The sequence below is a fragment of the Vigna radiata genome, chromosome 10, assembly GCF_000741045.1.
Source record: "Vigna radiata var. radiata cultivar VC1973A chromosome 10, Vradiata_ver6, whole genome shotgun sequence".
NCBI lineage: Eukaryota > Viridiplantae > Streptophyta > Magnoliopsida > Fabales > Fabaceae > Vigna > Vigna radiata.
The window spans coordinates 17,956,009-17,968,401 of NC_028360.1; the positions used below are offsets into that span (position 1 = coordinate 17,956,009).

Here is a 12,393-nt window from a genome sequence, read left to right on the forward strand (position 1 = left end):
TTATGTTAGATTGTTGATGTTATATCGGAATCGGACCCCAACCAATCAGTCCTGCTTTTTGTTATACGTGGAGTTAAAAAAAAAAAAATGTGAAGTGCTGGAGCCCCATCTGTCCCTGTCGCTCGCCGCCCCTGGCAGTGTCTCTGTCACCACATGCCTTTTTAGTGCAATGCAATGAATTGGGTGCATTTAAATATTTGCAGCCTTTTTCCACCCAAACCTAAAAAAAAAACCATTGTCAGCTTTATTTAATCCCAAATGCATCAACATCGTAGCACCCCAAACGTAATCCAATCTGCGTTCTCCACTCACTACTCACTTCTTCTTCGCCTGCACCCACCATACACCTCTGTCCCTCTCACCAAAAAACATGACAAGGCCAAAGATTTACCTCTTTGGTGATTCAATCACCGAAGACTCTTTCTCACCAGGTGGATGGGGTGCTTCTCTCGCCCACCATTTCGCTCGCACGGTATCCCTTCTACCCTTAACCAACCAACCCTGTTCTTTCATTTTTGTTTGTGGGTTTGAACATTTCAAGGTAAAGTTTTTACTTTCTTGCAAATGGGGTTGGTTGTTGTTCAGGCTGATGTGGTGCTGAGAGGTTACAGCGGCTACAACACGCGCTGGGCGTTGAAGGTGTTGGAGAGGGTTTTCCCGGTGTCAAAGGTCGGTGACGGTGGAACAGTAACAGCGCCGGTTGCTGTGACAGTTTTCTTTGGGGCCAACGACGCTTGCCTTCCTGATAGATGTTCTGCTTTTCAGCACGTACCTCTCCATGAATACAAGCAGAACCTTCACTCCATTGTTTCCTTCTTCAAGGTAAATTACAGTCCTAGTGTTTTAGATTGAATGATTAGGGAAAAGTTGTAGGCTGTTGAAACCCAGAAAAGGTTCACTGGCGCAGTGACACTGCTTTTTAACAGATGTGAAAAGTTTTTTTTTTTAATTTATTTATTTTAGTTTAGCCTTTTGACTCTTGCGGGTTGATAAGCGTTGTTTTTGTTGTGTATGTTGCATGCCGCAGAAGGGTTAATTATTTGAGGTTTGGTGGGGTAGAATGTCATGATGATTTTGTTTGTCTTGGGTGGTCAAATATGTATATTATATACATATATATGTGTATTTGGGAGGTTGTGTTGTGGGGTTTCAGAATTGAATGAGAATTGAGAAATGAGAGGTGGTTTGAGCTCTCACACGTGCATCGCCGTGGGAATGGGAAGTGTGTTTGGTTTTGTTTGCCACTTGACCATGTTAGCCTGTCAAAAGGGACCCTCCTTCTTTGCTTTTTTATGCAGTTTTTTTTTTCTCCCATGGGAATGGAGTTTGCACGAGACCTTTGTGTAAAGGTCCACTTTTTTATTGGTTTTCTTTTGGGGAAACTGGGAAGGGTTAGTTGAAAGGAGCCTACCATTGTTTTCATGACCTAAACCCTTCCGTGTCTTCTTTCTCGTGTCTTTTCTTTGGCTCCCATGCAATTATATTATTCTGCTTGGTCGACTATGAGCTGTTAGGTATGAATGTTAGATAGGATTACGTGGAAGACCCGCATTTAGGACTGCAAGAATTTGGTTCATCTCCTTAAGGACTAAGACATCACCTCCTACCAAAAGCTAGTTAGTACCAACGCTTCACTCTTAAGTCTTTTAATTAACAATTTACTTTCGATTTTGGGTTTGGATGTGGAGTCGTGACTATTATTTTAAAACAGATGAATTGGGTGAAAGAAAGATGACATCTTTACTGAAAAAACACATCACGTATGTCTATAGTCTCGATTAATCTTCACCAACGCAACTGATTTATTTAATTTATAAAAAAAAAAGTTAATAAAATTAGGTTATATGTTTTTGTGGAAATTGGTTAAAACTATAAATAGTTAAATTTATGTGATTATTTGTACTTAGTGGCTAATGATGTGCCCCACATTCAAAAGGAAGGTTATTGAGTCTTGCGCAAGTCTAATGAATGCTTACACTTGTTGTATGATATGAGTATTTTTAGTTTAATGGAAAGACACATGTGTAGAATGAACGTATGGACTATATTCATCTGCAAAAGTTTGAAAGGATGTTGTAGAGAAAAGTAGATGCTAGCAATGGAGTACAAGTAATAAGAATTTAATTCCTCTAAAGTGATATGATGTGTAGATGTGTAAAGCAATAAACTAAGGATGTATATGTCCTTGCTTTCACATTGAACTATAAGAGGCATTTTAATCCAAATTACGTGTGAAAATGCCTATAGTATTTTGCTTTATGCATCTCTCATTTTAAAGGAACAAAATTACTTCAAAACAAGGCTGCCTAATTTATTTTTTTCAATACCACATATAGCTTTTTCTTGACCAGGTAGAGGAGGACAGGCTTATAATACATTTCAATTCAATGTTGGTAACATGAATACATGTGCCTGTTCCATCAATACATATCCGTTTCAACAAGTAAATATTAAAATAAAATATTGCAAGAATAACTTTAAAATGCAGAAGCGGTGGCCCACAACTTTGGTGCTCCTCATAACTCCGCCTCCAATTGATGAGGAATTACGTTGTAGGTAATGTTTTATTCCTTTGTTCTTGATTTATATGGATTAGTTAGAAATAGAGGTTAAAGATGAATAAGGTAATTTGTATATATGTATTGTAGACATCCGTATGTAGAAAATCCACAGGGTCTTTCTGAAAGGACAAATGAAGCAGCTGGTGAGTATGCTAGAGCATGCATTGCGGTGGCTGGAGAATGTGGAATACCTGTGGTTGATCTCTGGAACAAAATGCAACACCGGAAAAAAGATTATCTAAGGTCTGAGAAAAGTTGTACATTTTTGCATTCTTGTGATTATATGTTTGATTTGGTTTTGGTGATTGAAATGTAGTGATGGTTTGCATCTGACCGAAAGTGGCAATGAAGTTGTTTTTGAGGAAGTAATAAAAAAGCTGAGAGACGAAGGGTTGAGTCAGGAATCTATACCAGTTGATCTCCCACTTATTGCTGATATTGACCCTAATGACCCCCTGAAGGCCTTTCTGGAGTAACAGAATGATGTATTACAAAAGGAGTGTGTCTTTTTGGGGTTATGGTGCTTTTGTTGCCATGGAAACATGTGTTAATACAGTATCACCCATAGTATTTTGATCGTCCTTTTGTTGTGGCTATTCTCTGTTGGATAATGTCTACTGTTGCCGTGTCAGATGTCTTTTTTGTCTTCTTCTTTTTTTTATGTAGGGGTTTTTCATTTTCTTGGCTTGAATGTGAATGACCTAATAATATATATGAAGTGTTTTTATAATGCTGGATACTTTCTAGGCCTTAGAATTCACATGAAATAGAACCATTTGAAAATGACCATGGAGACAGTAGTTCGTTAAGGTCAGATGAGTCTCGTCTGGAATTTGTGCTATTTGACAAAAATAAAACTGTTTAAGAGTTTGTTCTCTAAATAAAATTGAACTAAAGTATGACTTATAGACTTTAAAAAACATGTTTTACAATAAGTTTTTTTTAATAAGAATTTAAATAATTAAATTTTTTATAAAGTAATTTAATTTTTGTTCATGAAACAATAGCAGGGTCGTGGATCATTTCACTGGTTAATCTATTTCAACATTTTTCTCATTAATCTAAACATACCTTAAGTTTAATGGTTAATATGATTAAAAATTATTTTTAAATTTGGTTTTACGTTTAAATCTGTATCTATTTATATATTTTAAGTTTGATTTATTATTAGCCTACATAAAACTTTCAATAAATACTTGGTTAAGTAAGTATATGAGTATCATTCAAACTTTTTAAACTAAGACATAATGGGATGGATACATAATTATCGTTTTCATACTTTATTTATATCTTTTAAAAATTTCACACACAGACACACGTGTGTGTATGTATATATATATATATATATATATATATATATATATATATATATATATATATATATATATATATATATATATATATATATATATTCATTTTTAGAAATATAAATTACTTATTTAATAGTAAAATCTTTTAAATTATACAATAATTAAATACTAGACAAAAAAAATATAAATTTGACTAATTTTTTTATAGGTGATAAATGATTGTTCGTCGGTAACAAAAGGTGATAAGTGATATTTAAAACTCATTAATATAGTAACGATCATTAATAAATAATTAATCACATTTTAACAAAAGATAACGGCTAATTAATATATTTGATTATTTTAAATTTTATAAATAAAAGTTTGATGCGAAGATAAAAGACATTTTCTGATATATTTTAGACCTTCTTAAAAGAGATATTTGACTTCTACAAGTCAACATTCAATCAGCTTGGAATAGAGCATAGCACAACCAAACATGAGAATCAGAACTGATTAGAGATTAGACGATCATCCATGACCCCCAACCGAAATAATACCCTAAATATAATAACTAACCATAATAATATTATCTTCTTATACTTAAAACCAAAATGAAAAGATTGACTAAACCGTAAGTGGAAACTTCAAATATTAAAAATTTGAATTGATTTCTTACACACTCGTGGCATGTATCTTTGGTTGAAAGGAATAAAGAGGGTTGTTGAACCCATTTCGATTGGATTTGATACTGATACATAGTTGGAGAAGATAATGATGACATATATAATTAAATTCATGCTTCGTCAAAAAGATGGCAAATTAATTAGCATAGGTCATGTTAAAGCAAATAAAGTCATCTTTGTAAATATCATATACGCTCATGCATCAAGCAATCATCGTTCTTGTGCTAATGTGTATCATCACCATTACAATTAACTTTCTAAAATTTTCCTTAAAGACAAAAAACGCTTTGTCGTTTCAAAAGTTTCACTAGCCGCTGTTTCGATTCATTTCCCATTTTCTTTCTCTCCTCATCTTATATAAATATACATCACAGCTTCTTTAGCCATCTTTGGGTGCAAAATGCGTATGATAGATATTTTGGCTTTTTTTTTTCTTCTTCTAATCTTATCATTGTAGAGTTTTAGTTTACTAAATTTAATCCCATTCACTGAGTGCTGTTGCTGTTCCATTATAACTTTATTCAATATTCAATGAAATCAGTTTAAATCACTCGTGAAAAATGGTTTTTTCAAATATGTTATTTTCAGTTTTTTAAAATTTATATCGCTCATTTTTAGAAGTGAATGTTGTTGCTTGTTACAGATATTATATTAAGTTTATATTGTGTTTATGTTAATTAAGGAAATATACTCCTATATGTTTATTAGGAAAACATTATTTTTATTTTATTTTATTTTATTCTTACATATTCATTTGTATTTGGGTTTAGCCCATATTTCTTTTATTATAAATAGAATAAATAGAGAACCTATGTGTGTATTTAACACAGGAGATTAATTCCAATATATAATTTTCACTATATTTAACATGGTATAGGTTTTCTGATCCTTTTCTACTTTGTCTTTGTTGTCGCTGGTGGCCGGCAACCCCCCGTAAAAGTTTCTTTTTCAACCTGTACCTTTATAGTTCAATGGGCAATCTCTGGTTTCTGTCTCGCATATGTCCGGTGTTGTTGTCCGCCACTGCCCGTTGTCGCTCGCCACCAGCCGCCACCTACAGCCTGTCCACCTTCTCCGGCCACCGTCACCGTTCCTCCGCTGCCGCCGACCATCGTCACCGGTAGTCTGTCGCTGCCGACCACCTTCTCCGGCCATCGTCTCCGGCAACCGTCTCCAGCCACCATCTCTGGACGTCATCTCCGACCGTCATCTCTGGCCACCGTCTCCGGTAATCGTCTCCGACTGTCATCTCCGCCCACCGTCTCTGACCACCGTCTCCAGTCGTCGTCTCCGCCCACCGTCATTTCTGTCGTTCGTCGTGAGGGGGAGTATGTTTCTAGCCAGGTTTTAGGCTTTTAGACTCCATTAGTCAGTGATGGCAGTCCCTGTAGTTTTGTCGCTTTTAGCCATTACAGGCCCCATCAGTTAGTGATGGCAGTCCTTGTAGTTTTGTCGCTTTTAGCCACTACAGGTCCAATCAGTCAGTGATGGCAGTCCCTATAGTTTTGTCGCTTTTAGTCACTACAAACCCCATCAGTTAGTGATGACAGTCCCTGTATATAGGCCCCATCAGATGGCAGTCCCTGTAGTTTTGATGCAAGCTCCATCCTTACTTGATGGCAATCCAGTCCCTAGAGGTTGTCATTGATCTCCTCTCTCAAAGTCATCCTACTTGAAGTTTCATGGTGCTATTTGAAGTTTCGCAGTTGTCCACAACTGTCCATAAATTGCTATCAGTTGTTCGTCGACATGTGATTGCTTATTTGTTTGCCGCACACTCTTGAAGACAGATCATATATTTCACATTGAGTTTATTTATTCCAAGCTTGGTCTATACAATCTGTATGCTCCAACTTGAGGGGGAGTGTTAGAGATATTATATTTAGTTTATATTGTATTTATGTTAATTAGGGAAATATAGTCCCTATATGTTTATTAAGGAAACATTGTTCTTATTTTATTTTATTCTTACATATTCATCTGTATTTGGGCTTAGCCTATATTTCTTCTATTATAAATATAGAACCCTATGTGTGTATTTAACACAAGGAATTAATTCCAATATATAATGTAGATCGATTGTGAATTGTGAAAAATGTAAAAAATTAAAAAAGTTAAAATATTAATTATCGTTGTGAAAATAAATTAGATTTACATTCACTTTATAGTGTAATATTAAAGCTTATTCTAAATAAGTTTATTATATGTATTGTGTTATACCTCTACCACATTATTCTATTTAGTCTTATGCATAAGCGATGTATCCATTATTAACAAATTAAGATGGTAAAAGGTAATCGAAAATTAGAAGAAGACTTGAGAATTTAATTAACAGTATAGAAACTGAAATTATACGTTTACAGCACTTAAGGAACTCAAACTATAGTTATTAAAACATGTGATATACCTAAATGCACCCGTAAATGATTACACATATTGTGTAATTTTATTTTATTTTTGTAAAACTTAGATTATTGAATATGCAGAGCAACAAAATGATTTCTCTCCTTTAAGAAGTGGCAACCCAGACATTAAGACAATTCCGCAATGACTAAACTCCTAGAGGCTGATCAATGGTGCTTTGGGTCTGGGCCTTCAGGGGCAAGTCTGCCAGGCTTACGTGGGCTTTCTTCAAATTCGGAGAAGACGAGGGTCACAGTAGAACGGGCCTGGGCTCGGTTGGTTGAAAGTTGAGCTGGAAACCTCTTGAAGGTAGGTGGAGTTTGGAGAAGACGAGATTTAGCGGTGGATAATAAGAGGAGCAGAAACATAAGGCAGAAGAAGCAGGGTTTGGATTTGAACATGTTGACGTAATGAAGAATGTGTATGATAAAATGTCTGAGTGAGAATGTGAGAAGCGATGCAGAGGTAGTGAGTATATATAGCGAGAAAGAGTGTAGACATTAGAAGGTGAGAGGTATATTTTAGTATGGGTTGGCCTCCAGTGAAGATGGCGTTTGGTAGTTTGATGACTGGGTGAATACTTGGACACAACCAAATTCTAGTTCTATTCTTCACTTGTTCATTTCTATTGGCTCTGGCTGACCCCTGCAGACTTCCAAAAATTTCCTATACTTTGTCATTTACCACCCTATCTAACTTTTCAAACATTATCAAAATGCAACCATCATACCATAAATCCGTAACGGAAGGAGACTCTTCTCGTGTTAAAATACATATATATACAAGATTCTAAGTGTCAAGATTTCATCATTCCTTCCATAAGCTAAAAAGTTAAATTTTTTGCTCTCTTTTGTCATCGGTATCACTTGGGAAAGAAAGAGACATAAAAAAAAGCAAGTGACGCTGGTACTTTATTATTACCCCAGTTACGTAAAGAGTTGATTTTGTAGAGTCAATAAATTAAATCACTCTTGTATATTAAAAAGTAAAAATGTGTGTATTTATTTAATTTTTTTTAAACTTTTTCATCTACCCAATAATATATTTGTACTGTATAACCAGACGTTGATCTTAAATAAAAATTATGGTTAAAAATAATTATCTTAAAATAAAATAATTATTACTAATTAGATCATAATTAACCGACACTAGTGTGAAATTTATTACGAAATTTATAAATACAAATTTAAGATATTGGAATAAATTGATTTACAGTTAACTTAACTGTACTTTAAGCAAAAATATTTCAAGTTTTTAAGTTTTGGATTTGTAAATTTATATCTTCTAAGGTTTTACATCACAATTTTTAAATCCAAAAATATAATAATTACTTCAAAACACAATAATATTAAGATACAGTATCTTCTAAATGAAATCATAAGAATATATTAATAAAATATCTTCTAGATCATAATAATATGTTAATAAAATAAAAATCTCTTATTTAAGAGTGTTGAGTCCACTTCCTAAACTCAATAACTTTGTTGTGTGTTCCAAATTTTTTAACAAGTCCAAAATAAAATAAATATCACATGTGTTTAGATTTGTTCAAAGACAAATTATTTATATTTATATTTGGATTCAAGTTTTAGGTAATTCTAAACAGCATAATTATTGATATATAAATTTTAATATAAATATATGGTTTTAAAAAGTAAAGTTACTCTTATTTTTTAATACAACTATTATTTTTTTATAAAACGGATAGATTTATAAATTTATGGGCCTGTTTTACGATTGATTTGCTTAAGTTCGACTTAGATATCTAACTTTTAGTTACCTATGTGAAAAAAAAGGGATGTCTAGAAAAGTTGATCAAGTTATCATCATATCTAAGATGTAATATTGTCCCTTATTTCATTGGATTCAACATGTTTATTTGGTTCTATTATGTTGTCTTACTGGTATTATTGTTTTCAGTTTATGTATTCAACATGACCCAAGCAATCAAAACACCCACACATCAAATTGGCCCATAGTTGAGGACTCATTTATTATTTATAATTAATTTTTAAAAAAAGTACGTGTTATAATTTGTATGAATTGAACATATGTGAGAGTTTAGAATAGCTGAATGATATGTGGGTTTGGTGTGTTGTGTTTGGTGAGAACATGGGATGCAGCATGCTCCACGTCCCATTTTTTCTTTTATTCCTCTTACAATTCCAGCCTAAGGTTTATAGATTAAATTATGATTATGGAGGATTTTTAGATTTGAAAAATTCATAAATTATAATATTTAAGAAACTTGAAATGTCAATTTTATATTTAAAAAACTTAAAAAATATCACCATTCTTTTAACTGTAGGTATTATTGTTGACGTGACATCATTAACTGTGTTAACCATGCTTTGTCGGTGGTTGGAGCAGTGGATCCAAACTCCAAAAGCTCACCCATAAAAGAAGCAGAAACAAGAGAAGAATGGAACAACAACATAAACAAGATCAGACATTAAGCATGGAAAGGATCAAAACCTTAGAGCGCATTGTCGTAATCCCTTCCCAGCCTCCCTTCCTTCAGGACCACTCACTCCCTCTCTCCCAACTCGACACCGACCCCAACCTTCACCTCACCTTTCGTTACCTCCGCGCGTACACTTCAACCGCTTCACCTACCTCCCTCGACCCTTTCAACGTCATCTCCTCCTCCCTCTCCAACGCGCTCAACCAATTCTACCCCCTCGCCGCCACACTACGTCGCCGCCCAACCTCCCCCCACCGTCTCGAACTCTGGTGTGCCGCTGCCCAGGGCATCCCCCTCGTCCGCGCCGCCGCCGATTTCACTCTTCACTCCGTCAACCACCTGGACGACCCGGCCTCGCCTCTCGCGGAGCAGTTGGTGCCCGACCCGGGTCCCGAGGAGGGACTGGAACACCCCTGCATACTCCAGGTGACGGTCTTCGCGTGCGGTGGGTTCGTCCTTGGCGCCGCCATGCACCATGCGCTATGCGACGGCATGGGGGGCACTCTGTTCTTCAACGCGGTGGCGGAGCTGGCGCGCGGGGCCACGCGGATGACGGTGGAGACGGTGTGGGAGCGTGATAGGCTTTTGGGTCCCAGAAAGCCGCCGAGAGTGGATTCACCTTTGGTCGATGAGTTTCTGCGTTTGGAAAAAGGGGTTTTGCCGTACGAGGAGGGCGTTGGCGGGGTTGCGAGAGAGTGCTTTCACGTGAAAGATGAGTGCTTGCACATGATGAAGAGATCATTGTTGGAGCAATCCGGGTTCAACTTCACCGTTTTTGAGGCTCTTGGTGCCTACATTTGGAGAGCCAAGTAAGTGTCACAATAAGTTTTAAGAGTTAACTTCTGCAACAGTTAAGTTCATTTTACTCTTACATCAGAAAAAGAAGAGATAGCAGAGTGTGATATTTCCAGTGAAGGAGTAGATACACAACTTTTCTTCTGTCCCTTCCATTGTTTTTGGTTGAATTGTCTGTTGTTTGTAATAACTTGGGTGGATTAAACAGCGGAAAAGGTTGTTTTTTGAATTGGTAGTGTGGTTTAGAATTAGCCATTTATAAGTAGAATTGGAAGGTAGTATTAGCATTTTAAATTTTGATGATTATACGAACATTGTTTGTGACCATTGTTCTTGGCGAGACAGGGTGATGGCATCTGGAATTGAGGGTGAGGAGAAGGTGAAGTTTGCATACTCAATCAACATACGGAGATTGGTAAAGCCAGCAGTCCCTGGTGGGTATTGGGGCAATGGTTGTGTGCCAATGTACGTAGTGTTGAGTGCGAAGGAGTTGATAGAGAGACCCATCTGGGAAACTGCAGAGCTAATAAAAAAGAGTAAAAGCAATGTGAGCGATGAGTATGTGCGGTCTTACATAGATTATCAGGAGCTGCATTTTGGTGATGGGATCACAGCAGGAAGAGAGGTCAGTGGATTCACCGATTGGAGGCATTTGGGCCACTCAACTGTGGACTTTGGGTGGGGAGGCCCAGTTACTGTTTTGCCCCTTGGAAGGAACCTGCTTGGGAGTGTTGAGCCTTGCTTCTTTTTGCCTTATTCAACTGCCTCTTCTCAGAATAAAGAGGGCTTCAAAGTTTTGGTCACTTTGAGACATTCTGCATTACCAGCTTTCAGACAAGCCATGCAAGTCTTTTCCGCAACCCAAGACCACTGGCCCAGTCACATATAGACACACACGTACACATGTTTTCACCAAGTTTAATGATCCGTTCTTTTGAGTGGATCTTATTGTTCAAATAGAAATGTAAGAAATGATATGCAATGAAAACTGTGTTCGTTTAACGAAGGATGAAATTAAGGTAATTTGCGAGATATATAACTTTTTATGATCTCTACATAGAAGGATAAAATTAAGGTGATTTGCGAGATATATAACTTTTCATGATCTTTACATAATGCGAGGATATGCGGTGATTTAAAGTAAAATCTCATCTATGCCCTTATTGCTTTTGTAAAATAACTGAATTGAAATTAAGGTGTTTCACACTCATCAAAGTTTTCTTATTATTCCTGATGTACTTGAACAGAATCCTAAAGTTTGTTGCTTTTTATTTTCAGAATTATATTGATAGTTTTTTTTAATCTTATATTTATTTGATGCTAGTGTAAATTATATTAAAAAATATATTATATTTAAAATTAAAATTTTTATTTTTTAAAAATTAATTTTAATAATTATTTTTAATTTTTTTACTCTTTATAAATATTTTTACAATTAAATATAACATTAACAAATACAATTTTATATTACTTTAATAACTAGAGACATTTTGGTAATCTTTAATTTTTATCAATTAAATTAATTTTAAAATTTTTCACATTAATCAAATCTTACACTAATTTTCACAAACTTTATTTTCAAATCCAACCTCAATTACCCTCAAATCCACTAAAAAAAACAACAAAATAATTACTCTCAAATCCACTCAAATCTATTCAAATCATCTCCTCCAAATTATCTCCCACAAATCCATCCTTGCATGAGAACAAAGCATAAGAGTTATACAAAATCTTATTGAAACATGTTTATCTTATTGTATGATGAAGCTTTTATATATATATATATATATATATATATATATATATATATATATATATATATATATATATATATATATATATCAAAGATTCGTGACTTGTACATAATTTCTAGTCTTAAGAATAAAAAGATAATAATCCTATTAACTAAATTAATTATCTAATTGTATTAATTAAAATTCAGATTAAAAAGGTATAAAAATAGAAATATTATTAAAACAAAATTGAAAAAAAACATTTTAAAAGATAATAAATATAATAACTTGCAAAAGAAAGTTTTAAAAATAATGTAAAAATAGCATACGATGATAGGATTTCAAAGTAAAATAAAATCTGTCTTAAAGTAAATAATTTACCGCAATCTTCGTATCAGAGTTTATTTACTATTAACAAAAATACACAACCATTTAATTTAAAAGCATGGTTATTTTGGGCGG

At 34.6% G+C, this 12,393-nt stretch overlaps 2 protein-coding genes across 2 annotated transcripts; both read left to right on the forward strand.

Annotated features, from left to right (window-relative positions):
* Nucleotides 1-235: 235 nt before the first annotated feature.
* On the forward strand, nt 236-3,300 carry LOC106774577 (GDSL esterase/lipase At5g45920). The gene is made up of 5 exons (XM_014661611.2): nt 236-472; nt 586-822; nt 2,489-2,556; nt 2,649-2,804; nt 2,878-3,300. The coding sequence occupies exons 1-5, from the start codon at nt 371-373 to the stop codon at nt 3,035-3,037; spliced, it is 723 nt and encodes a 240-aa protein (XP_014517097.1). The 5' UTR covers nt 236-370; the 3' UTR covers nt 3,038-3,300.
* A 6,045-nt stretch (nt 3,301-9,345) lies between these two features.
* LOC106774544 (spermidine sinapoyl-CoA acyltransferase) lies at nt 9,346-11,232 on the forward strand. Its single transcript, XM_014661576.2, has 2 exons — nt 9,346-10,212; nt 10,544-11,232. The coding sequence occupies exons 1-2, from the start codon at nt 9,362-9,364 to the stop codon at nt 11,085-11,087; spliced, it is 1,395 nt and encodes a 464-aa protein (XP_014517062.2). The 5' UTR covers nt 9,346-9,361; the 3' UTR covers nt 11,088-11,232.
* The last annotated feature ends 1,161 nt before the right edge of the window (nt 11,233-12,393 follow it).

What these genes read in the sequence shown, in the direction of transcription:
- LOC106774544 (XM_014661576.2), top strand. Translation starts at nt 9,362, where the DNA reads ATGGAACAACAACATAAACAAGATCAGACATTAAGCATGGAAAGGATC. An exon ending in GCCTACATTTGGAGAGCCAA is followed by an intron (nt 10,213 to 10,543) that starts GTAAGTGTCACA and finishes TTGGCGAGACAG; the next exon opens with GGTGATGGCATCTGGAATTG.
- LOC106774577 (XM_014661611.2), top strand. Translation starts at nt 371, where the DNA reads ATGACAAGGCCAAAGATTTACCTCTTTGGTGATTCAATCACCGAAGAC. An exon ending in CCCACCATTTCGCTCGCACG is followed by an intron (nt 473 to 585) that starts GTATCCCTTCTA and finishes GTTGTTGTTCAG; the next exon opens with GCTGATGTGGTGCTGAGAGG. An exon ending in CGGAAAAAAGATTATCTAAG is followed by an intron (nt 2,805 to 2,877) that starts GTCTGAGAAAAG and finishes ATTGAAATGTAG; the next exon opens with TGATGGTTTGCATCTGACCG.